This window comes from Cyphellophora europaea, assembly GCF_000365145.1.
Source record: "Cyphellophora europaea CBS 101466 unplaced genomic scaffold supercont1.2, whole genome shotgun sequence".
Lineage (NCBI taxonomy): Eukaryota > Fungi > Ascomycota > Eurotiomycetes > Chaetothyriales > Cyphellophoraceae > Cyphellophora > Cyphellophora europaea.
This window is the reverse complement of record NW_008481808.1, coordinates 2517665-2543095: the sequence shown is the minus strand read 5'-3', so window position 1 is coordinate 2543095 and position 25431 is coordinate 2517665. Positions and strand designations below refer to the sequence as shown.

Here is a 25431-nt window from a genome sequence, read left to right as displayed (position 1 = left end):
GGGAATATCAGGAGTTCTGGAAAAGCGATGGAAGACGAGGTACAGCGCGGCCCTGGAAGCAGCGGTCGCGCAGCAGTCGCACTTGCAGCTTGCAGGGACTCGTCGGCGATCTCCCGGCCGCAGCTGCCTTGGCAAGTACCATGCTCGTCGCCGCCAATTTTACCGTGCGGAAGCTGTGGTGGGGACATATCCGTACGGAGTAGATCGCCTACATCTCAGTGCTCTCTGCTCGTTCTTTTGTGCTCGAGTTATCAACGTCTTCTCAGTCACCGCCTATCTTCTCATCATGGTCACCGTCACAATAAGCTCACAACCACAACGCTTGAATGCTCTGCCTGGAAGCTCTGGTCTATTTGTGCCCTCAGCTCGGTTTGACTCTCTTTGCAAGAAATTGTGGTCAGTGTCGACCAGTTCTCCTGGAATTACCAAAGCTCCTTCGCTTTCTTCTAGAACATCGCAATCGACGCGGCTAATAAATTAAAGGAAACACGTACGAAGCGGCTCGGCGGTGTCGTCGGAGCCTGGTCAGGCCAATCCGGTCGCTGATGCCGCCTGTTGCCAAACCGCCCCCAAGTGGCTGCCGCAGTGTGTTTCAGCTGTGCTAAGGATCAAGCAGGAGCTCGTTACGAGCTGCAGGACAGCTCCCCTCGAGTTTGAGGCCCAGACACCAATCCGTCGCTCTCTTCCCATACAAACAGGGGGTATCCAGTCCTATCCATGTGTCATCCCTAATCCTCATCATCTTCCTCCTCCAGGTGATGCCCGTTGGCTCCTCCCATCGCGCTCGTTGCTCGCCCCGACGCTCGTGCCTCGTGTATCCTGGCAATGGCTCGATACGTCTTTGCCAATCTCTTGTAATCACCGCTTCTCTCATATTCTCCTGCGAGTTGCTTGTAGCATTCCAGTGCGTGCGTTCCGTACTCCCGCCCTTCCCGTGATGCGCTGACTCCGTCAATGCTCTTTCGTGCCCGCTCGAGTTCATGGTCAATTTCGTTGACCGGCGACTTGGTCACCTGCTCCTCATCGGTCATGGTAAGCAAATCGATGAGCTCGTCCACCGTGGCCACCAATTCTTCCAGCGCAGTCCATAAAGCGTCATCCGGTTGGTTGGCAATCGTGGAGAACAAGTCAAGTAGTTCTCCCACCCATAGCTTCCGTGCCATGGCCTCATTGGGGTTGGGATTCTTCGCCTTCAGCACCGTATTGAGCGCACCAATGAGCTCCGTCTCGATGAGATCCAAGTCTTCACTCAGCGCCCACTCACTGACGATCATCGTCTGCAAAATCTCCACCGCAACCTTTCTCAGGCCTTCGTGCATGCTCAGGCACAGCTCAAGAACGGGTGCCACCAGGCCAGGTACATACTGGACCTGATAACCGCCGAGCTTCTCAATGTTGTATCGTCTGAGATCGTCTGCCGACGTCTCCCATCCTAGGCCTTCCCAGCTTTGCCGCAGCAGATCTGCACCGGCTTGACGAATGTCGCCTGCGATCTTCCACACCGCTCTGCGCTTCTGCTCTGGGAACGACTCGAGCGTCAGCGAAGACGACGAGATGAGCCATAGGAGCGTCTCAAGATACATCTTCCACAGCTGCATGTCGAAATTCTCAGCATCCTCAGGTGTGGGCACAAAATTCGCCGCTAAAATCGAGTCCAGATACCGAAGCACGTTCAAGGCCGAAGAGTGGTGATAGGTGTGCAGACTCAACCACGAGGCTGGGTAGGCATCATTATTGAGCAACGAACGCAATACGGTCAGAGTCGACAAAACATAGTTATCGAGCCCTTCGTTGCGAATGGCCTTGGGTAAAGAGCTGGGTTTGACCTTGTCCACCAAAGTGGACAGCAACGCTGACAGCTCAAGTAATGCCTCATCATAATGCTCGTTCGTCTCTGACGGTTTCGATGCAAGCGGATATGAATTGGGGAAGAGCATTGTAAGTGTCCGAGTCTTGATGCTAGGCTGTGTCGCGATGTAACAGTAGGTCGATATGATCGAGGGCAGAAATTCATGGAGCTGTGATGTTGGCTGCTTGCACAACTCGGCCACGATGGAGCAGCATAGGCGCACCTGCTCGTGCCAATCGACTGTGAGATGATTAAATGTCCAGTGCGGTTTGAGCCACCGCAGGCATTGCTTGATCAGTATAGAGCGGTCCTTTGGGTCGGTCCAGAGTCCCTCAAGCTTGGTGTAATTTAAGATCATTACCAGGCGGTATAGGGCAAGCTTGCCTTCTGCTTCGTCGCCCGCCTCTACCAACGCAATGGCAATCTTGATGACTTCGTCCTTGGAGTAGGTCGAAAGCAGTTCCGGAATCCAGCCTGGGAAGTTCTGTACAAGAAGTGTCTTGCTTCCCACAAGGGCAGCAGTCTCACTGCGCAGCATCATCTGCAGGCCGAACAAAACAGCTTGCATGTCTTCCTTGAAATTTTCATGCTTTTTGTCGTTGTCCTTAGTTTGTCTGCTATTTCGTCGTTGCTGGTATGAGGCCATCAAGAGCTTCATGAACTGCTTTCCAACTTTGAAGAGCGCTCGCATGTCACGCGCGCTCTGCGGATCCGATACACTTTGCAGCAGTCTAGTAAAGCTGCGAACGAGGCATGATGCCGCAAATGGAGACTTGAAGTGGTTCTCGGCGTACTCTTCCACCAAAGGACCAAGATTAAAGCGCCGATCGTGGACGATGCCAAGTACAAAGACAATGTCGTTGAAGATGAGATCCTCGAACTTGGACTCCCCAGATTTGTGGACCAGGACGGCGAACAAAGCGTTTAGAACATCGTTGAGTTGCTTGACGATCTCAATCTCGGGGATGAACACGAGCTTCTGAAGGATGTCCATCAACTGCGTGGACGACGCTTGCTTCCAATTGATCAAGCTGACAAGCAGGCGATCTTGAGAATACTCCGTGCTGGAGAGTTTCGTGCCGACTTCCAGCGACGCTAGCTGAGCTCGCACGCCATCATGGCCGGCAGCATAGTTGCTGTAGTCCCAGGGTAACGATAGATAAGCTCCACGACCGCGTACGATGCTTGAAGTGCTCTTGTCGTACGAGTGGAGAATGAGCTGATGCTTCCCATCGGACATGAAAGCATGCTTGTCCCACAATGGCATCCACGCCAGCGCAAATGGGAAATCTGGCGCGTCAGCAATGCTTAGAACAAGATGACATTCTGGAACCCGATTTGCTGGTATTCGAAGGCAAACGGTCTGATCCCAGTCTGACCCAAGTTCGGCCGCATTTGTGCGGAATGCAGTCACGCCAGCGCTATTCGATGAGACGTGAATACACTGCTCAACCCGTCGACCCGTGGAATCTCTGACTTCCATCGTCAACTGGAGATTTAGAAGAGACGATGCCTTGATCGGCGTTGGCCCCAGTTCTGGATGTGATAGTTGGGCCCCGTTAACGATGTTCGCTTTTGACAAGTTCAAGTAGATGTCCGATCGTTTCTGAGAAGGAGCCTCTGAGAAGCCCATCTTGCGGGACCGGCAGACCATGTACATTGACGTTGGATTGTTTCTTATCAAGGTCTCGGCGTCCGGGGCTGCCAAAGGCCTAAGACACACTTTGATCCGCTCTATACGACTGCATGGGGCGACTCCCCTTTGCGGGTTGCAGCGCAGGAATGGTGTAACCAGAGGATCAAATTGGCTCACATTTTCCTCGCTACGGTTAGACGATGCCCAGAGCAACATCTCCAGATCATCGGCTTCTTGGCCGCTGCGCAATACGTACGCGACATCCATGATGCCGACACCGAGGGTGCGAGGTATAGGTGGTCCAGTAGGTTTCGGGAGTTGTTCTTCTTCTCCATCTTCTGGGATGCTGGGTGTTGAGGCACGGTTTTGGTTCTCGCGGATGATGCGACCGTTAGGACCGACCTGCGGTCTCTCGTTTGTAGCCTTCCGCTTCGAACCGAACATCAAGCTCGATCTGCGTCGATTTAGAATGCTCTCCTTCCTTCCCAGAGTGCCATTCCTCGACTGCGGACGGTCGAGTGACGGCTTTGGGGCTTGCTTCGGAGGTTCTGGGGCCACAGCCTTGACGACAAGAAACAAGCGGTTGTCCGAGGCAATATCGCGTGCGTTGAAATCCGCAAAGAGGGTTTTCAACTTTGAAGAAGCGGGCGCGCTGTAGGTCTCGGAGTAGACAGAAAATTTATCGTCCTCTGTCTTTTCATAGAGAGCAAAGTTAAGCATCACGGAATCCAATTCGGAGCCTGTCACATTCTTGACTTCGAGGAGAACATGGTTGAGACTCGTGGCTTCGACCTTTTCAACCGGGGGCTCGTTCAGAGCACCCATAATGGACTGTAATTTGGACATCTCAATGGCCGAATCAGATGCGGTGAGCAGTCGGCCATGTTGGCTGCTATCACGAACAATTACTTCACCGTTCAGCATCTTATTGCCGCGCACCAAATCCCATACAGCAAGCTCTCGAACAGCAGTCCTCTCACGCAGAGTCAGAACGTCATGTAGCAGTTGTCGACGGGCGTAATCCAAGCGGCTGGTTATGATGGCCATTTCGTCCAGGAGTTGATATTGGCGTTGGAGAACCAGATCCGGCAGATGTAGGACGTACCATTCGCGAAGACAACTGGAGATTTCGTCGACCAAAGGCTCGCTGGATGAAATTGGGCTCTCATCACCAATCTTCAGCATCGGCACCGGTGCTGAGGGCTTATCGCCGTTGGCAGACTGTTCGGGGTCTGGGTGGTGGGAAGGGACTTGTCCTAACTCCTCGCGGATTTCGATGCAACATCTTGGAAAGATGCCAGAGAAGACTCTGGCATCGCCGGCGGTCCTTCCCTCGGGAGTGAGGGCTGAGACGAGGGAGGGAGGCGCAACGAGATAGCCTCTACACCACTCGCCATTGCGACCACCTTCCTCGATGACATATATCTGATCACCTATCTGCAGTGGTAACTCGGCGGCCGACTCCGAGGGCTGAAAGGGAAACACAGCCACTGCATAAGACAGCGGCAGAGGGCGCCACGGCATGGTCTGTTCGCCGAACTCGTAATGCGCCTGTGACTATCGGCGACGATGTAGCGCGGGTGTGCTCAAAGCGTCAGGGTGAGGAATGGTAAGATCTGCGACAGTGCCAGGTTGGGCCGTCCAGGGGTGCTCGGAGGAAGACCCGTCCGTGCGCCTCCCGGTCCCGCCCTCTAGACGAACAGAATCGATGTTGCGCGCTTACAAGGAGGTGTCTGACGGCGCATGGTACTGTCGGAAGAGCTGAATGTCGATAGACTTGATGTTCCCTGATGACAGTTCACGCGTTTGAATAAACTAGGTCGCGTCTTCTTGAGTTGGACACCCGCCGCCAAGACTTGAAGCCTGCCGCGACATGATCTGCCGCTAAAAGGAAATTCCCCACCATGCCCTTGTGCCCCCCTGCAGTCTGCAGTGGCTCACAACTGCACCTCTGGAGTTGCAATGATGCACACCTTTCTTTCTTTGCACTATCTCAGCTTCCCACCTCTTTTCTGGCAGCAAGGTACAAGGAGGCACATGAACATCCTGCAGGCCTTCTTGGAGGAACTCACATCACTCGCGTCTAATACCCAAGCCTGTCGCCGTTCCCCTCCCGAGACTCCTCTATTCTTCCGCAGATATCAGGTGAAAACACGGTGCCAACAAAGATGATACTAGTGATATAACCAGCACAAATAACGCATGGCCGTCGGGACTGTAAATAAAAGAAAGTACCGGTTGTTCGAGTTGCCCGCGACTACCGCTGTTTACAGCTACTGTCTACACCACAGATACTGTAGCACCATCCCAGACCCACCTCGCCTTCGAGCACTCCCGACAGCGGGCGGAATTGCTTGGCTGGATACAAAATATGACAGTATGCCAGAGATGTGATCCCCATTTTCAAACCTAGCCCCCATTGTCTGAACTCCACAGCATCAGATCACAGGTGATGACAGTAATATTGTTGACGAGGGCCTCGAATCAAAGCGCATATGTGACCAAGAACGAGTTCGCTGCATCCACGCTATACTCACACATAACCAAGCGATGACAGTCCAAATCACACCCTTCCTGAACACCTTAATTCAGCCTCCGTCAGGCACCGTGATCACTCCAGGCAGCTACATTGCGTCCGAGGTCAACATCTCCGCAATTATGGGGTGCGCCACAGCGCTGGCTTGGGAGGTTGATGACTTTGAACTTTTCGGCCTCTCGTGAGTAATCTAACACAAGCTAGGATATGGGTGCTCTGAGAGCTGCTCAAGAGGTCGCAGAAATCACGAACGCCGCCTGGTACAACTGCCCGCTCCGGGACATTTCTGCTCTCGATTACAGCTATGTCTCGACCACCTAGCCACATAAAGCAGCCGAAGCAAAGCCCAGCGAGTCGGTACACCCGAGGAGGTCACGCTTGGATTTCATCTACCACTGTCAAGAGTGTCGCTACGTTGGTGAGGTTCAGTAGCGCTGTCCAAGCTCTTCTTTGGTTTGTATCTTGCAGAGCTGAAACAGTCCAGCTCAGTGTCTGGCATTTGTGATACAAGGGGAGCACTTACAACTCTGCCTAACGTATATCGTGAGTACTTTCTGGTGAGTACCTCCAGCATCATGAGAACGAATGGGTATATAATGCTCCCCATTCTCTTTGTGTCTATCTTGAAAGTCATCAGAATTTGTCACCCAACTCGACAATCCCCTCGTCTTCATCTCTGAAAGTGAACACCAAGTGAACACCATCTCCGAGTAGCTCAAACATTCACCACCATCCTTCTCGTCACCAACACCTATTCATCATGTCGTCTCCCTCGACGCAAACCGACAGCTGGTCCGAGAAGCCCTGATTCCAAACCCACCAGGAACTCAGCCGCCAATTCGAAGCGGACGACCGCTGCGTGGCGGCCGTCACTGTCGCTGCCATTAATGCAGCCGCCGCCGCCCACGCCCACGCCTCCCTCTTCGCCCCCTCCTCCTCCGGCGCCACCAGCAACGCCACCTGGAAACGCCACTGGTGGCACGATGCCGCCTCCTTCGTCCGCAACCATAAGATGCGGCGGGATCTCCGCGCTAAACTCGCGGAACAGCGCGCCGCCGAGGCAGAGCGACAGGAAGCGCGAGTGCGAGCGCAAGCTCGCGACAAGGTTTGGCATTGGCTCCAGTCACTGCCGAAAGGGGTGACTCGAGGAGGATGACCAGCAGCAGGCACGTCCGTGGCTGCAGACCTTTGAGACCGCGGGCGAGAGGGCGAACGCAGGGCTGTTGGATGATAGTGGATGCAGGATCAGGGATTGGGAAGTTTCCGAGGAGTTGGAGGCGCAGTGGCACGGCCGCGAGCGTGGGTAGAGTGGTGTTTGTCTGGTTTGGTCATTGAAAACTGGTATACTACGTTGCCCGTCAGGCAGAATTACAATGCTTGTGCCTCCCCTGAACACTCAAGTCAGATGCTTCTTGAACCACTCACTGGCCTGCTTCTCCGCCGCCGCGGCATTCTCCTCATCCTCGCCCTCCTTCAGCCGACAGCAGAACCCATGATGCGAGCCCTTGTAGATCTTGATCTCAAAGACCTTGCCATCTTTCCCAGACTCAACCCCATCCTGCCGCAGTCTCGCCTCCGTCTCCTCCGCCTTCTTCGCATCGTACATCGGATCAATCTCCGCCACCGCGACAGAGTACGGCACATTGCGCTGGGTGATGGCATCCACGACATCCTTCGGCGCATCCAGCCGCGAAGGGTGGCCCGCGAAATGCGCACCGATCAGGTTCTCGGTGCCACCCTCCACGGCGGCCTCCTTGCACAGGTGCGTGCTGCCATAGCCACCCCAGCAGAAACCCGCGACGCCCAGCTTGGCACCTTGTGGAAGGGACGCTTTGACGGCACGGGCGTAGCGAAGGATCTCAGGGTAGGCCTTTTCGGGCCCGCCCAGGATCATCATGGGCAGCAGCGGGATGATGAGGATGCCGCACCAGAGTTTCTGCCAGAAGGGCGTGGTGTCGGACATGAGAGGCTCGAAAACGGGCATCCACGAGGGATCGACTCCGCCGTTGCGCACGATGTCGGGGAATATGACTTCGAGGCCTGTCTCTTCGGCGTAGGCGTCGGCCAGAAGAGCATTGTTCACGAGCTTGTGGGAGAAGAAGTCGGGTAGATAGAGGATTTTGCTGCCCGATAGATGAGGCTTTGATGGTTTCGCAATATATGTGCGGTAGCCGTGGAGTTGCTCATAGGTGCCCTTGGGCTTGCCATCGCGGACCCCACCGGTAAAGCAACCAGCACAGGACATGGCAACGGTAAGACGAGCAAGCGAAGTTGGGTAGAATATCAAAGGGAGGGACAGTTGAAGCTTATCAGTCTACTCCTCATATATATCTCAGGACCTCATGAAGCTGTTCAGGGCCACCCGGCGTTTGCTGCAAGCTCCGAAAGCCTACATATTGCGTACCAACATAGTGAGGGTTCTACTTGGACCACCTAATACGCTTGATATGCGAAGCTTTCCTGTCCGAGTGTTAGGCGCTACACCCCTGCTTGGTAGGATTGGCGGCCGGCGAGGGGAAGCCGGGCTGACGTTGACCCGCATCTCGCGCCATCGGGGCCGAGATGAAAATGCACATCCCGCTAACAATCCTGAGCCTTGCTTCACTTCTCAAGCAGGGATATCGTGAAGAAGAAGTCACATAAAGTGGAAAACAGTCGGGGCAGACGGTAGGACTGGCGGGCAAGATGGTAAGTCTCTGTCAGGCCTTTTGACACAGGTCGCATAAGGGGTTTGCATGCAGCTGGCCTTTTCCCAATCCTCTGCAAAAAACGACATCCAGTCCAACACATTTTCTGGGTAGGTACACGCCGATGCCTCGAACTTCGAGGCCGGCACGAGCAAGCAAGATGCGTACGACCAAGTCCTGTCCTCCATGGAAGGTCTGGTCGTTGACCAAAGGAACTGGGTTTGCAACACGGCCAATGCTGCCTCGCTGCTGTGGCACCTGTTCCATTCTCTGCCGGCGCCATCCTCGTCGGTGAATTGGAGTGGCTTCTACGTTGTGGACAAGGCGAAGCCGTCCCAGCTAGTTCTAGGCCCTTTTCACGGTAAAGTAGGAGCAATTCTCTTTGAACAGCAGATGTTCGTTGATTGATTGATGTGGCTATTTTGAGTAGGTGGCTTGCCAGACCATTGCCGTTGGCAAGGGCGTATGCGGGACGGTGGCCGAGAAGGCGCAGACGCTGCTACTCGAGGATGTCGAGACCTTTCCCGGACATATTGCTTGCGATAGTGACAGCAAAAGCGAGGTGGTAGTTCCTATTATGGTTGACGGCAAGGTCAGTCCATTTTTGTTGGCTGAAGAACAGGCAGCTTACATTGCTTACAGGTTGTCGGCGTGATTGATATCGACTGCGCAGAGACTTCGGGGTTCGATGAAGTAGATAGAACAGGTCTCGAAAGGTTGGCTTTGCTACTCGCCAAAAGCTGCGACTGGTGAAATGCTCAATATCGTTCGAGCAGTGGGTATCATCATTCATCCATGGTGGTGACTTTTCTTCCTTCTAATTTCTATCTCACCCTTCGAAGGCCATCGATTTCCGGCCTATGACATGCCGGTAAGTTTCTGCTCACGATGCTGTCATCGTTCTTCCAAGGGGTACACTCGATAGCTTCGGGCCTCAGCTCGGTCTCCTACTCGGTCCGCTGAGCAGAGGCCGGTGAGCTTTCGATGGGTCGAAGAGTTCCCTGCCGGGGTTTTGAATAGCGACTCTCGAATGCAGAGCTTAAGCTACCATCTTCGCACCGCCTTGGAAGTTGCTGCCGGCTCTTGAGCTCTTGATGATCTTGGTCACCTGCTCCTCCAGGTCATCCCAGTCCTCCGTCGCAACTCTAGTAATTTCCACTCCGAAGTATTCTTGGATTTTCATCAGGTTCTCCCAGTCTCTCTTATTGCTGATAAAGGTGACCGCCACGCCGACTCGGCCGAAGCGACCAGTCCGACCAATACGATGAAGGTAGGTCTGTGGGTCTGGCTCGGGTTTGCCTCGACCCACCCATTTCTCCGGGACGTCGTAGTTGACAACCATGGAAACTGATTGCACATCGATACCGCGAGCTAAGACGTTGGTGGTGATGAGGACTTTGGCGGTTCCCATACGGAAGGCGTCGATAATTGAGTCGCGCTGCGAACCTTCATAACCACCTGTAAGTGAGACAACCTTGTGTCCCTCAGCAGTCATGCGCTGCTCAATGGCAAGTGCAGTTTCTCGAGTTTTGACGAAAATGATCGACGAGCCGATGGTAAGAAGACCGTAGAACTTGACCAAGACATCGTACTTGGCCTGGTCACTGTCACAGTCCAAGTAGATCTGCTTGATGCCTTCCACTGTGAGATCTTCGTGCTTTAGAGTCATTTGGTTGGCATTAGGGGCGAATTTGTCGGCGTATTCGACGACGTTGTCGGGAAAGGTCGCAGAGAATAGCACGATTTGAAGGGTCTTGGGTAGCATGCTTGTTTGAGTTAGTAGGGTGTAGAAATCGTCAAAAGGTAGCTCACTTCTTGACGCGAATGCATTGATCGCCAAGACCTTGTTGGTCAAGCATGTTGTCGGCTTCATCGAGCACAAGCACTTTGATGTTGCGAGCATCCATGGAGCGCTTGCGTACCATGTCCATGACTGTACCAGGGGTGCCAACAACCACAGCGGCCTCGATCTTGCGTGCGCGCTGCGAAGCATCGACAGGAATGGCGGCTTCGACCACGAGGCCCTCAACAAAGGTACCCATGAGTTTCACGACACCCTGAATTTGTCTAGCAAGCTCTCTGCTGGGAGCGAGGACTAGAGCCTGGGGAGTTTTCTGCGCCTGTTCGGATGAGAGGTCGATGCGGTGTAAAATATTGAGAACGAAGGCGGCGGTCTTGCCAGTACCGGACTGCGACTGGCCAATGAGGTTGGTAGGAGGGTCGAGGATGAGCAGAGGAAGAGTCTTCTCTTGGACTTTGGAAGGCTTGCGGAAGTTCATAGCAGCCACGCCTTTGAGGATGTTCTCGCTCCTGCGCCTGTGTCAGAGAACAGTCGGGGAAAATATCATACTACTTACAGTCCCAACTGTTCGAAGCTGGTCGCAGAGAAGAGAGGGTTGTTTGGGTCAGCTTGCATATCGGCAAGCTTCACCTGAACATCGAACGCAGGTTCATTCAAGCTACCGCCGCCAAAAGGCTCGCCTGCCCCATCGGTTTGAGTGTTTGAAACATCATCAGCGGCTTCCTTGGTGTCTTCGCCTTTGGCTGGCGGCGGATTAGCGTCTGCTGGAGAGTTGACTTCGTCGGCCCATGATCTACCGGAGGCAGTGTCATCAGGCTTTGAGATGCGGTCAGCTAGAGAGCCGCCAGACGGCGCGCCTTCAGCCGACATTGCGGGAGTGTGTGGAGTTCGAGTCCAGTTATGTTCGAAACGTGGTCGTGAAGTGTGCAGAAGGTGTCGCGTATGGCGGGGTACTTGAGGGTGTAAGCACCCAGACAGTGTAGTAGCGATCGATGCAAACCTCCAACAAGTACGTCGAGATATGAACGATGACCGAGATGAAGGCTGAGATGGTGGTATGGAAAAAGATGTAAGTGTTCTCGAGCGCAGGCTGCAAACGACTTTGTGACAACCGCTCCAAAAACTTCAGGCACGCTCCGAGCGGGCGGTCAAGTCAGTAGTGGGGCACTGTAACCGTCGCCTAATCGCCTTTAGGATTAGCTCTGAGCACCCGAGCGGAGCCTATATCCAGCCTTGCCGGCCGGCTAAACCAAGGCTGCGGGGGAGCACCGGCGGGCAGTGGTTGCAACCCAACGTCCATTTTCCCTGCATTCGCGATTCTCCAAGAGATCTGTGTCACTCTCGCCCATGCCCTGGACGCATTAAACGCGAAACAAACAGTGAGAGCTGCGCCCGTGGCCGGCCCGATGCGTCCATCTCCCTACTGAGCATGCTACGCTCTGCGCACGCCTTTCGCAGCCCCCACAATGGCACAAGTCGAGACAGTCAGCTTTGGAGCAGCGCTCAAGGATGGCTATAAGCCGGTCGACAACTGGGTCAGCAATGGTATTTCATGGCTGGCGGAGATAAAGGAGTTCTACGATGAGCGAGCCGCTATTGAGAAGGACTACAGTGCTAAGCTGACAGCACTGGCGAAGAAATATTACGAGAAGAAGAACAAACGGTCCAGCAATTTGAGCGTGGGCGACAACCCTGCTCTGACACCAGGGTCGCTCGAGTCGGCATCCCTCACGACTTGGACCACCCAACTGTCCACGCTCGAAGCCCGCGCAAGCGAACATCAAAGGTTAGGCTCTGACCTCATCAGCCAAGTCGCAAACCCACTGCAGTACACTCAACAGAAATTTGAAGAGCTTCGAAAAAGCCATGTGGACTATCAGGCTAAGCTGCTCAAAGAGAGGGACTCTTCGTATGCTGACCTGAAGAAAATGAAGACAAAGTACGACACCAGCTGTGGAGATGTCGAGAGCAAGAGAAAGAAGATCGAAAGCTCGTTCGATTCGTCAAAGGGGAAGGCGCAGAACTCGTACAATCAGCAGTTGATGGAGATGAACAACGTCAAAAACACATATTTGATCGGCATCAACGTCACCAATAAATTAAAGGAATGCTATTACCACCAGTACGTTCCTGCACTTCTCGACTCTCTACAGGATTTGAACGAGACTCGGGTATCGAAACTGAATACTATTTGGTCTCTTGCAGCCGCCCTAGAGACTGCTGCGCTGAAAAGGAGTACGGACCAGTTGGCCCACCTCTCCAATGAGATCCCCCGAAATAATCCAGCTCTAGACTCGGGCATGTTCTGCCACCATAACGCCGTACAATGGCAGGATCCTCCCGACTTCGTCTTCGAGCCTTCACCGGTCTGGCTGGATTCGGATGCAATGGCCGTTGACGAGACATCGAAAATCTTCCTCCGAAACATCCTCTTGAAATCTAAACCACTTGCCCAATCGCTCAAGTCGGAAACAGCAGCTAAGCAAAGGGAGCTCGAAAATGTGAAGCGTGCTCGTGAGAACATCAGGGCTGGTAAGGACAAGCGTGATGAGTCTGACTGTCTGCGATCTCAATTCGCCGTGCAGGAAGATCTACACGCAATTGAGCGAAAACGTTTGACCGCAGAGGTTGAGACTAGCACGGTTACCAGCGTTGTGGGCGACCTCAGCATGTATGGGAAGAGTCACCCCTTCAAGTCGGAAACGTTCAAGATACCTACAAACTGTGATCTTTGCGGTGACCGGATTTGGGGCTTGTCAGCCAAAGGCTTCATCTGTACAGAGTGTGGCTTCACATGTCACAGCAAGTGTCAGATGAAGGTCCCAGCGGATTGTCCTGGAGAGCAGACGAAAGAGGAGAGGAAGAAGCTGAAGGCAGAAAGACAAGCTGCTGCAACAGCTGCTGTAGAGGCACCCCAACAGCCCCCGGCAACCGCGACCAATGGTACAATGCCATCCCTAACACGGCAGGATACCATGAATAGCTTGTCTTCTGGCTTTGCTACATCCGCCAACAGGTCAGTATCTGGCACGGTTCCGAGAACGGCGTCAATGACATCTAGTACGACTGTCACCACACCAACCCAAGAATCACCTAGCTCACCACTAGCTACACCCACATCAACATCTGCGGCCGCGGGAGGGACGAGAAGGAACCGTATCGTCGCTCCTCCGCCAGCGGCGTATGTTAGCGCTCCTCCCGATGATGGCCCAGTTTCACCAACCGGCCAGCGAAAAGGTCGTATGCTGTACCCATATGAGAAGCGTGATGAGGGTGAGGTGACCGTTGAGGAGGGCAAGGAAGTGACGATTGTCGAGGGAGATGGTGAGTCCTAGGTTTCCTTTGCCGCGACTCGGTTCAACGACAGCCTTTTTACAAGAACCCTGAGTATACTAACGTGAGTCTCAGATGGCGGATGGACCAGAATCCGCGCAGGCTTCGGCCTCGAAGGGCTAGTCCCCACAGCGTACCTCGAAGAGCTGCCATTCCAACCATCTGCCAGCGTTTCAGTCTCGCACTCGCCCCGCCCGGCCTCCTCCCGCTCCGAATCCACCGCCTCGTTAGCTTCTACGCAACAAGTGAAGAAGAAAGGCCCCGCGGTGGCGCCGAAACGTGGAGCCAAGAAGGTCAAGTATGTGGAAGCGCTGTACGCCTATGAAGCCCAAAGCGAGCTAGAGTTCGATATGGTAGAAGGGGAGAGATTCATCCTCATCAGTATGGGGACAGGGGACGGCTGGGCGGACGTAGAGAAAAACGGGGAGAAGGGAAATGTACCGGCGGCGTATATACAAGAGGTCCCGTGAGGTTAAGTGTGTCCAAGATGAAGTGCACAACACTCACAGCGAGAGAGCAAAGCATTTTCTAGAGATCAACATATTCGATCATGTCCGTGGACAGTACCCGTAGCATTAGCTTGTATGGGCGTCTCGGAAACTGCAAAGGAATATCGCACCGGCTAGCACAGTACTCAGAGTCTTCAATGGCTCGACGCCTTTTCCCCGTCATCCAGTGTATCCTCGCCAGGCGTACAGGTGTTGCTCTACGTCTTAATTCTAGAGCGTCAGCCTCTCCGAAAAGCCTTGCTGAGCCGCAGCATAACAGCCGGTATTGATCTGGAACCCTTCGACCTCCACCCTTCGACCTCCAGAGCGAGCTTCGCACGGCATCAGCCGACTCAAACATCCCCGACATCGAGAACCAACTGGTACGATAGACTTACAGGACGCCCATCTACGTCACCAGTACACATGGAGGCCTCCATCCATGAGCCAAGAGGCATACTGGCTGCTAGTCAGTGTTAACAAGCATAAGGAAGGAGACCGCTCCAGCAAAAACGCTCGCGGAATCGGTATCGTCATTGTTCAACAGCAGCTGTGGCTTTGAACCCTGCAACTTAGATGAGACACGCAACGTCTTTCCAACCAAGCCATCACACGCGCATAGCAGCAGCGAGGAGGCACAGCCTCAGAAGCCAACGCCTGCCAACGCTGCCAACGCCAATGCCATAATGATCAACTCCACCAAACGTGCACAATACCCGCCAAGCCGTCAACACTGTATGTATGTAGCAAGGCAATGCACCTTTCTTAGCAAACTCCACTATCCCAAGCCGAGCGATGTATGAGAGTCTCGTCTCGTGAGTCTCGCAATGCGAATATCGCGGATCGATTCAAGCCAAGGTCTTGTGAAACACGCGTCGACTCCGCTGCTGCTGCTGCTGCTCGTACGGTATAGCGTCTGATACGCCGCGCCCCCAGCTCCCCTGTCGTGGGACCCGGCAATAAACTCGCCGCCTGGAGACTGGACGTAGCAGGCGTACCGAGGCAGCGGGCGACCAAGATTTAACACTCGGGGTACAGTAGACTTGCGAGGGGGCTCAGCAGGCCCTGATGCGGCGAAACGCAGCGCACTCGCAGGTGGCCCAACTCGAGGGATTGCGTTGCCAAAGATTTAGGGGTGCGGTCTCGGTGGTATGCGGTGCCGTATTCTTGGCAATTTCTCAGCCTCCGCGTTGAAGGGGTACAGCCTTGCGCTGCCGCTGCGGGACTGTATATCGAAGTGACCTTTTCAAGGAGGACGGAGATGAGAGTAGGAATTTAGCTCTGCCCATCATTGACACTGGCATAACTGCAGTGGCTGCCCGGCTCTGCATAACAAAGTAATGTACCTTACCACAATACGCAGGTCCGTGTTCAGGATTGTAAGAGCCTCAACCCTTCTGTATCGCGGCTTTCAAAGGCATTGAAGCGGCGACGAGTACCAAATCCAGCCTGTCGCTCGTGACACGGCCCTGGCCATCGGCTCGCGTGCCTCTAGGTACAAAGCGTAGCTGATGGTGCGATTCCCCGTGAATTTGCGCACGTGTGACCGCTCCGCATCCTGATCCGGTATGTGTGGCTCGGTTCGGGCGGAAGAGGCGGACAAGGCGGGCACATCGGCAACGAACGGCCAAAGAGCCTCAAGACGAGCCAGCGAGTGCATAAGGCTGTGGCGACACTGTCGACAGTGTGTAGTGCCGGATGTCTGGTCAAAGGTTGATCGACATCGGGAGTCTACGGGTCATAAAGCAAAGGTGCGTAGACCTACCGTTTCTAGTCTCAAGACGCAACGGCATCGACCTGGTGCCGGCTAACTTGCAGATTATCGTTGATTCTTGCTCCGGAAGTGCTCGCAGTCGTTGTGTGCAAGTCAGAATTGCCCGCGTAGGAGTGAGCCATAAGCGGTTCACTGATCACCGCAGACCGAGGGCTATGCATGGAAAGCCGAAGGCCTACTCCGTGGCCGAGCGCCGATATTGCTTCCGCTCGTCGTGAGCGGTACTAGATCAACCGACTGAGCCTTATGCTGTGGTAGCTCGGATGAGATTGTCTTCTGACAGTGCTCACAAGACCTAAGGGTTCAAACAACGGCAGATTTCGTCTGCAATAGAAAGGTTTTCTCGCGAGTTGAACCGCATGGCCTCAATGGACCACGCCGTAGCGCCACACTCTCTGCCTTTCCAGGCCATCAGAGTGAGATGCAACGCTCACCGAGAAAACTGTCCATGGCTGATGGCACCGACAGATCACACTCTGCTGAGAGTATGTCTTACATGACGGTTCGAAACTAGTCCGCTGCGAGGCTGCTGCTGCCCACAGTCTCTATACACCACCCGAGAGCGTTATCACCTGTTGAAGCGGCAAGAGGTGTTGGTATTGTTGATACAGACACATACCGGTGGCAGAGTATACGCCCATCGGCAAGTGCTGAGTGTGCTCGGACCGTGGTACTTGCCACGACAGGTAGTGGTAGCGGTAGCAGGGCTGTTTAAGCCAGTAAGGAGAAAGTGCATCGTACAACGGCTGTCTGCAAACCAATTAAGATCGGTTGTAGCATCAAAGAACTGCGGCATTAACCTCGTGCTGCCCGTGAAAGGTTAGGGGCCGTTGCATACTTTCTCACGCTTGAGCAAGTCCAATGTTGCTTAGTAGCAGATTGCCGAGAGGAGCGATAGACAAGCATATGGCTGCGTGGAAGGAAGCTAGATGACGCATGGAAGGCATCCTTGCGTAGGCTTGGGTGGGGCGACCAGCTGCACGCGGAAGGCGTACTAGGCTGCAGTTCTTCAGATGAGATCATACCTTTGAGGTATTTGCACTGTTTGGGGTCAGGTCGAAGGTCTTGAAGAGCCTCACATCGTCGATCTCGTGGATCATGTCGTCGGCGGCGACGATCTCGATGCTACAGCCTTGTGAAACGTTGCGTTGGCGATGCAGCGATTCTGCCTAATAGCCATCTGCAACCGTGAAGTTCATGGTGGGGGTAAGTGACACGGGAGAGTCATGATGGTGGCTGGATGACGAAGCAGACGCAGTGCTGAATGAGACGGTGCAGTCAACCAATCAACGATTGCAATGATCAAGAGTCCTAGCCGTGTTAGGAAAACCCTTCAGCAGCAAATGTTGTAATGCTTTCAAGGGAAGATGCAGTGCTCTGGTCTCGAAAATTTTGCAGTGTTCCAACAAGGATAGAGCTGTCGACGGAGTGCGGTGGACTCTCAACCTCGCTAGTCGGATCGCATTACCCTGCTCTCCGGCAAGCGAACTCGCGTCGGGAAAGAGCAACAGGAGCTGTCAACACCCCACCTGAACAACCCCAAGAGAAACAGTTGGCACGAGTGGCGCTCTGTCAACGACACATCCTCGTGACGATGGCTTGATGAGTGTAGCTTGTCCCGTGTCGATAGGCAAGGGCTTGGATCATTGAGCACCGTCAAGAATGAAATAATATTGCTGACTCGGCAGCAAGATGCACTTATCAAGCACCGTCACGACTGGAGTGCCTGTACTGTTACACAGCCACCTTATTGTGGTATGTGGTTGCAAGTCAGCTTCTGGAGAGGATATTGTTACTACAGACCGGTTGGGCTCAAGCAGTCGGACGAACGACAATGAAAGTACCCACAACAACTCACATACGAGGTCACTTCGCTTGGCCTTGCTTGCTTCAAGCAACAGCTGGGGCATTGGAATCCACTGTTACCGCCAGCTCACTCAGCGAACATCATGAAGTGTCGTTGAGGGGAGGGCACGGCTCCTGCAGAAGCCATCGCGGCAGACATCTGTCGCAGGCGGCGGAATTGTGTCACCGCATGAATGAAAATAACTTCAGCCACCAGAGAGTGCATCTCGATGAGTTGGAGAGGGAGTCAGCCCGCGATATATGCTGATGAAAGCATTTTCTGTAAACGGCAAGCGCACCACCGGGTACTAGAAAGTGACACCTTTTGCTTAAATCCGGATCGACATAGGCGGCCGCACCTGGCAAGAAAGATGGGGGCGAAAAACACATATTTGGGCTTTCAGGCCTCTTGCAGGCTGCAAGCCTCACTATACGACGACCCTATCCGGACACGTGCCAGTGAGTGTGCACCTCGTACAGTAGATTGTCAGCCCTAAGACGTGCGAATGACAAAGCCCAATTTGCGAGCAAACGAAAAAGCAGCATTGGAAAGCCACCAGGGGGGTGGGAAAGGTGGATGGATGTTCATTTGTAATCCCGATTATAGAATCAAGAGAAAACGCCAGGGGAGAAAAAAAGAGTCACAATGGTAGAAGAAAATGTTCCGCAAACCGTGCTGGTGCGGTGGGCGCGGGCCCCGTTTTGAATATGTCAGCAACAAGCCGCACCAAGGTGCGAGCCGGAAATGCGGGCTCTTGATTGGGAGATTAGATAGCACACCTTGGGATATGATGCGAAATCCCAGGATGGATCAGCGGGGTGGTGCTCAAAAGGGTAGCAACCAACGAAGAAGGGCCCAAGCAAGGCGCACCAAAGTGCCCAAAAAAACCCTCCGGGGACGAAAGACGAAGGGTCGCCCGACCGGCCGAAGCGGCCGTAACGAAGAGAGATTGCCCCCAATCCCCGATAGAGCCTAGACCCGGTTCAAGGATCTACGATCGCGCGGCGGCTGGAACTGGCGCTGGAGCCAAAAAAGTTGCAGGGCGCGAAAGCATGTTGGTGCGAGAGGGTGTGTCACGGTAGATGAGTGTTGCTACGAGGAGAGAAGAAGACAGTGGTTGAGGTGTTCTCAAAAAAGTTGTATTATCTGGTGTGATTTTGGCTCGACCTCGATCTAAGATGAGGGAGCTATAATACATAGTAGAGTAGAGTAAGCCCACGCAGGCGGCCCTCACTGGGAGAGAATGCGCAGTGATAGACGGGTCCAATGCAGTTCGGCAGGCCGACGTTTTTCAGTCGCAACTTCTGCTTCCCTGGCACCGAGCGTCTGCCTCTGTGTTCTTTGCACAGGCGGGGTGCCTTGTGGCTTTTGTTCTGTTTCCAATGTTGGTAAATACCGTAGATTCCAATGCCGGTGACACCATGCAGAAAAGTCGCTAGAATCGCTCAATCGCTAGTCGAGTAGTAAAGAAAACAGACCGATCAACCTGCTCAGTAGGCAGCGATTATGGTCGGTTGTTGTCTCGACGGGAGATAGAAGCCTTCTGATTCAAAGGTTTCGCTCTCGACTGGTGATAATGAGGCGTTCTTGGTGTCGTAGTACGAGGTAGTGGCAATGGCTTGTCGTTGTTGTACGCTCAGCGCATCGATCGTTGGCTGAGGTGGTGATGGAGGCATGCTCTCATCATCTGAGTCCGAGTCGACTTCCATGGTGAGCGCAGGAGGGGAGTGTCGGGAGGGTGTGCGGGTAAGAGCCAATTCAGAGTCGGTCTCATCATCCTCCTCCATATCCTCGACCTCGACCGAAGTGATCATAGCCTCTTCGTCGTCGGTTTCGGGCTCCTCCTGGATGGTCTCCACGTGTGATGTCTCCTCTTCCTCTTCCTCCTCGTCGTGAGCACCGGAGACGGTCTTGTGGAACCAGTTTTCCTGTTCCATTTCGGCCCGGGAGAGGTCGAGCATGAGCGAGTCGAGCATGTTGGCATGTCCAACCAACAGGCGAAGGTCGTGGTCAGGTCGGGCAGCCTCCTTGGAGAGCTTACCGCGAGCACTGTGAGCGAGGAAGTAGGTCTGAGTGATGCTCATTTTCTGCTTCTTCTGAGGGCGGGTGTAGATAGAGTTGGTACCCTTGGTGGTGTGGGCGGTGGAAAAGGTAATAGACGAAGGCATTTTGTTTGATGCCTGAGTCATAGAGTTGCTAGTGTGGTAGGGCGTTGTGGCTTGCAGTGTGGATTCGATGTGAGCCAAGTCGATCACGGTGCAGATACTCTTTGGTGGTTGAGGATCTGTTGTGTCTATTGTTGTTTGTGTGTAGTGTGAATGAACAAAGATGAGGCTGACGGATGGAGGAGGGGAGGCCTCTTTTGTAAATGTTGTATCTTGGGTTATGCGAAAGTAAGGCTGCGGGTCGTATGGAGGAACCAGCGTAACTCCAGCCCGAGTGGAGCTGTCTTTTTGAGTTCTGGGTCGGATTCGGACCAAAGCTGCTGAGCGAGCACGCGGCCGAGCAGGCTTGATGACACTGCCCGTTGAAGACTCGACAGGGGTGTGCATAGGGTTGCGAGTGGCTTTCCCCTGGGCCACGGCCCACCAGGGCCCCGGGCCTGTGACTTGTCTCCGAGTATGACTCCTGCTGCATAACGACACCGCGTTCCGTCCGTACCTCCGTACGCTGTACACGCGCTTACCGCCCTTACGTTGTCTCCGTCTCCCTCGCTGCTTTTTGCTTGTCTCCGCGAAACGAGAAAATCTGACGGGCTGTGTCAGCTCCATTTCAGGCAGCACAGTCATGCACTCTGTTCTCTCCGTTGCTATGGCATCTCTGAATTTGTAACCAGAAATTCTGCTACAGTGGTTCTCGACCATTGGATTACTGTGCCAGATTCCCGTTACAGCCATGCCGTCCTCTTCCTGCTTTTGTTTTCCTTTGGTTTCCAATTCATTCCTTCCAGTCACTAATACTCCTGCCAAGGTCCAAGTCAAACATCAGGTACACGTGGCTCATAATTTCGTATAGCTCGTACATACATTCCGTTGCAATGTCGAAATGAGTGGTGCCTGAGACGCGACAGCATTGAGCCACGATAGAAAGGTGATGCCTGCCACTAGTTGACGCGCAAGGTTTGTCGTAGAATTGTACTGTACAATGCTAGCCAAGCTCGCATTCGCACTCGTGTTCCCTCTCGGGTGTAAACTATTCGAGCAAATACGGCTGTAAACGACGGGTGGCTTTGCAATCTGCGTACAAGATCTTGGCCCCAAACATGGACAATTTTGGCTGCCTGATCTTCGCACTGTGCATTCAGCACAAAATCAGCCACATTGACCAGGCGTCGATCATACACAGCACGCCGAATATCTCTACAACGGGCGTAAAGGCTGAAGCAGAATTGCTGGTTGCCTGCCCAGCATGCACTGTGCCTGCAAGGTCCGCGAGGCCAGCGCATGAACCACAAAGCCGAAGGAAGGACTTTGCTTTACGGCCGAGCAAGCGATGCGATACGCTGAGCCAGACGAACACGATTCCCAGACGCTCGAGCTCGGGTCCGAAAACAGTATGGGTAGCGACTTGCGGACAGTTTTCTCCAGGCGTGCAGACTCGGCCGCGACTCAAACCGACTGAACGAGTAGGAGGCACTCGTCCGACTTCTCCGTCCTGGCTAAACCCAATGCAGTAGTAGTGCTGTTCGAGCTAGGGAAAGAGCGACTCGGGCACGGTGTTTGTGCTCCTGCTGTCTCCGGACGAATTTACAGCCCGAGTGCCCGGCTTTCGCGTGACATGCACAAAATCACAGCTCCCCCTCCTCGTCGTTCCTAGCCTTGCCGACGTTCTCGTCGTCGCCGTTCGCTTTTCGTGGACTTGTGACTGCCAATCTCGAGATCGGACATCCTTCCAAACACGAGCACCGTGAAGCGGCCAGATTGCAACGGTATCTACACTGCCACGTTTCCGCGAGAATCTTGCAGTCATAATCAGATCAAACTCCCCGTCAGCATGTCGAAACGGGTAGCAGGGTTGTTGTCGGATTCATCGTCATCTGATTGGGCGTACACATCGCAACCCAAATCGAAGGGGGCACCACTCTTGCAATGCGAGCCTATCAGATGAGGCCAGTCCTTGCGAAGCCAGATCTGCCCTGCGGACCTTTGGTAATGCCGAAAGGCCTGGGCTCCAGCTTCCTGCTGACTCAACCCTGGCGGGGCTGCATCAAATCTTAACCAGAAGCGATCTCGTATGATGTTGATCAGCGTTGCATCGAGCTCAAAACAGCAAGTCCAGCACTGCCCTCGCGCTCGCTAACCCAGAACAGCATCCTTCTCGAAGGCTTCCCAGATCTTTCTAATCTGTCTGACCGTCCTTCTGTTCGCCATGCCATGTGGTACCCCTGCAAATGGCCAAGCCATGGCTGTTGCGTATTTTTGGCAGCACTGCCGCTTCCACCACTTTCCTTCTTAGGAGATATGGCACGCTGTCTGCCTGCTTCGAAACAGCAGCTGGAGTTTCAACGTGCTGGTGCATACCAGGGGTCCTTCAAACCATTGCTCTTACATACGATGGCTAACTGCTTGTCGTGTTTTTGGGGTCCAGGCTCTCACTGTGAGTCCAGCTCGGATTGACATCCTTGCTTCAGTTGCCAGCAGCCAACACGAAATCTTGGGGGCTGCGAGCGCATGCGGTGTGGCTACCAGGATAATGTAAGCAATTCCTCTATCCTTTCTCGCCAGTTCTCGGCCACGTTCCTGGCTGCGTGAATGTAAGGCCGGCTGTTTCAACTACCTAGGGCTGACCTTTATCTTTTCCGCCAATTAACGGCAGAACCCTTGACTACTGCTCAGACACGGTGTAGCCGCCTCGCAGCCCTATTCTACTCAAATGGCTGTCAGCACGCCACGCTTCCATTGCCTCTTGCGTGAGCATGGGTTGTCAAGCCCGAGACTTCTCAACACTGGCCGTCTGCGATTATCCCTGGCCTGACCTTCCCTCGGCGTTACCTAAGAAAGCATTGATTCGCCTCACATCATCTATATAACCCTGAAGATTACCGAATCAAGTTGGACCAGGATCTCAAAGCGTATCTTGCTTCGAACGCCAGCCAGTCAGACTTTTCATTGCCCATATTGCCTGCCGGTAAGTCGCCTTCAAACCGTTGAGCCGCACCACTTTGACCAGGTGTCCGAGCTGCATTGTTGATCCTTACGGCCGCGACAATACTCCTGTCCAGGTCCCTGTCCGCACATGGTTAGATCTCGTCCAGACAGCTACCCGAACTTGACAGTCTTTCTGGCTTTGCCAATCGTTTCCGGGAATCTACATGTGGCCAGCTCACATCCTTACGCCGCGTCGCTCTGCGGAGAGCTCAGCTCCACGAATCCACCTGCACCTTCCTGAGAGCTGGGACTTATCGTACAGCTTCTTCGTGTATTTGCTACGAAACAGACCTTTTTGGTCAGACCTTAGAACTGCTCCTCAGGCGTTCGCGATAAAGCAGCGATTCTCCATCGAGGCCATCACAAACCATGGTACCAAGACAGCTTGTAACAGCTCACTCTCCAGAGCACCTGACGGCCCCATGGAGCACTTGCCCCAACAAAACGTCAACTAGCACATATGCCGTTTCTCCGGCTGTTTCTGGGGACAAATAGGCACCTCGACGGCAGTGGCTGTCTATTCATACCTCTTAAGCCAACATTGTTCACTCTGCTACCATCGTGGTTGATACTCGCTGCCAAAGCGTTTTCAGTCGTTCCTGTCCTGGAACCCTATCTTGGCTCGCGAGGGACTCTTGGACAGCTTGTGGATACTTCCAACGGGTAATGGCCGAGCAGAAGTACATTTGTACAGAGCACAGACCATCCCCCCTCGATACGAAATGGACCCTGCTGAGTGCAGTACCCACTCGTGTGGTCATCACCGAACGAGGAAAGTGATCTGACGTTGACCACCGTGTTGGGTGAAGATCTCTTTCCACCCACGTGGCTCCCACTAAGATGGTCAGCATCTTTTAGGGGCCAGCCCACATTGTTGTTCGTCCGAAACAGGCATTAAGGCGTACCGGCCCAGAAAGGCGCTTATATACGGAGCTCCCAATCTCCAGAATCAGCACTCAGGGTCTACGAATGATAAGTTATCAGACCATTGGTCGTCTTGATCACTTATTGGCAGACCTCTCGACAACATGCTGACTACACTTCCTGAGACACCTCCACACGATGATTACCGCCTCAGGAGCGCGTCGATACAACAATTCAAAAAGCATACGGCCTTAGGCCTCCCTTGAGACCCTTACTGCTCGACTAGACGTTCTGGTTGATAGGTGGTCTTCCTTCATCGGGCCCTGATCGCCATATTGCCCCTCAACAACCAATCGTAGATGCTTCTACCCTTGTGTTTACATCCCCTCCAGTATCTTACGATCAATTTGCTCGCAACGCACTCGAACTCGTAAGCACGAGTGGAATTAGTTCCCAAGACACGAGTGTTATAACCGGCACTTAATTACCGCCTCGCCCACGGTTTTAGGGCTTATCCCGGGTCAATGTCAAAGCATTGCGGCCCAATAGCGCACGGCCTTCGTACAGGCCAACAGCAATCAGAACCGGTAAGGGACACGAGGTCAGGTTCAATGGTCAGCCGAATCGGCCGAATCGGCCGAAATCTCCCCAGCACACGGTCCCCGACGGCGGAGTGAAGGCCATCGAAATGGGGCTTACGCGCATAAATATTTGTGCATGGGGGCCAGTTGCGATACAGGCCGGAGGTAATTCTTACTGCTGGCCAATTCAGCGGACGGGGCCCGCGGGGACCAGCTCATCCATAGTAGATGACTGACATTTGCATGTTATTCTATGCGACAAAATATCACGTTCTCACATCCGGTCTATAGTTGGACTCACTTCAGCCTGGACTTCCGTCGGTGCATTAACCCCCCAATCCTGGAACCTCGGTGGGACAGCCATCAAGTCCTCGGTAGTGATGCGTTGACGACGACGCATTGAAGGCGTTGCTGCCTGGTCCTCAAATGAAGCACCACATCATTCCATGTCATGTCGCAACGAGCCCTGTCTGCGTCGTTAGGACAATGGAGCTACAGGCCGACGCGTCCACCTCGGTCTTCTCCTGCTGACAGACAGAGCGCCCAGCCTGCTACAGAGCTTTACACTTGCCAGATGCTGGGCCGCGTCAAGCACTTATGTCAGCAAGGAGTAGTACCTCTCAAGCTATGAGAGACACGTCTTGCCTCGCGTGCCTTGTCGACATGCATGTCTCTCCGGCCTTTCTTGGGACTCTCGCCTGCAGCGCCAGCAGCGCCAGCAGCAGTAGAAAGGAAACCGGCGTGCGAGCAGATTGGAACTGTGATGTCTGCTCGCACGGACTTCAATGATTCATTTAGGGAAGTCTAGGTCACGAAGACGCTGTAGGCTATAGTACCTCAGCTACCGGACTGTAGAAGTGGCGTTCGCTGCTGTGACTGACTGACTAAC

The 25431-nt window shown here is 53.8% G+C and overlaps 6 protein-coding genes across 6 annotated transcripts; 2 read left to right on the top strand and 4 right to left on the bottom strand.

The window, feature by feature from the left end:
* Positions 1-728: 728 nt before the first annotated feature.
* Positions 729-5009, bottom strand: HMPREF1541_02464 (uncharacterized protein; the record flags this gene model as incomplete). The annotated part of the gene is made up of 1 exon (XM_008716819.1): positions 729-5009. The coding sequence occupies one exon, from the start codon at positions 5007-5009 to the stop codon at positions 729-731; it is 4281 nt and encodes a 1426-aa protein (XP_008715041.1).
* Positions 5010-7417: 2408 nt separating this feature from the next.
* Positions 7418-8266, bottom strand: HMPREF1541_02463 (uncharacterized protein; the record flags this gene model as incomplete). Its single annotated transcript, XM_008716818.1, has 1 exon — positions 7418-8266. One exon carries the CDS (start codon positions 8264-8266, stop codon positions 7418-7420), a length of 849 nt encoding a protein of 282 aa, XP_008715040.1.
* A 628-nt stretch (positions 8267-8894) lies between these two features.
* Positions 8895-9461, top strand: HMPREF1541_02462 (uncharacterized protein; the record flags this gene model as incomplete). The annotated part of the gene is made up of 3 exons (XM_008716817.1): positions 8895-9074; positions 9139-9300; positions 9351-9461. The coding sequence occupies 3 exons, from the start codon at positions 8895-8897 to the stop codon at positions 9459-9461; spliced, it is 453 nt and encodes a 150-aa protein (XP_008715039.1).
* A 286-nt stretch (positions 9462-9747) lies between these two features.
* HMPREF1541_02461 (uncharacterized protein) lies at positions 9748-11379 on the bottom strand (the record flags this gene model as incomplete). Its single annotated transcript, XM_008716816.1, has 3 exons — positions 9748-10474; positions 10521-11018; positions 11066-11379. The coding sequence occupies 3 exons, from the start codon at positions 11377-11379 to the stop codon at positions 9748-9750; spliced, it is 1539 nt and encodes a 512-aa protein (XP_008715038.1).
* Positions 11380-11975: 596 nt separating this feature from the next.
* Positions 11976-14312, top strand: HMPREF1541_02460 (uncharacterized protein; the record flags this gene model as incomplete). The annotated part of the gene is made up of 2 exons (XM_008716815.1): positions 11976-13833; positions 13918-14312. The coding sequence occupies 2 exons, from the start codon at positions 11976-11978 to the stop codon at positions 14310-14312; spliced, it is 2253 nt and encodes a 750-aa protein (XP_008715037.1).
* Positions 14313-19440: 5128 nt separating this feature from the next.
* HMPREF1541_02459 (uncharacterized protein) lies at positions 19441-20118 on the bottom strand (the record flags this gene model as incomplete). The annotated part of the gene is made up of 1 exon (XM_008716814.1): positions 19441-20118. The coding sequence occupies one exon, from the start codon at positions 20116-20118 to the stop codon at positions 19441-19443; it is 678 nt and encodes a 225-aa protein (XP_008715036.1).
* Positions 20119-25431: the final 5313 nt, after the last annotated feature.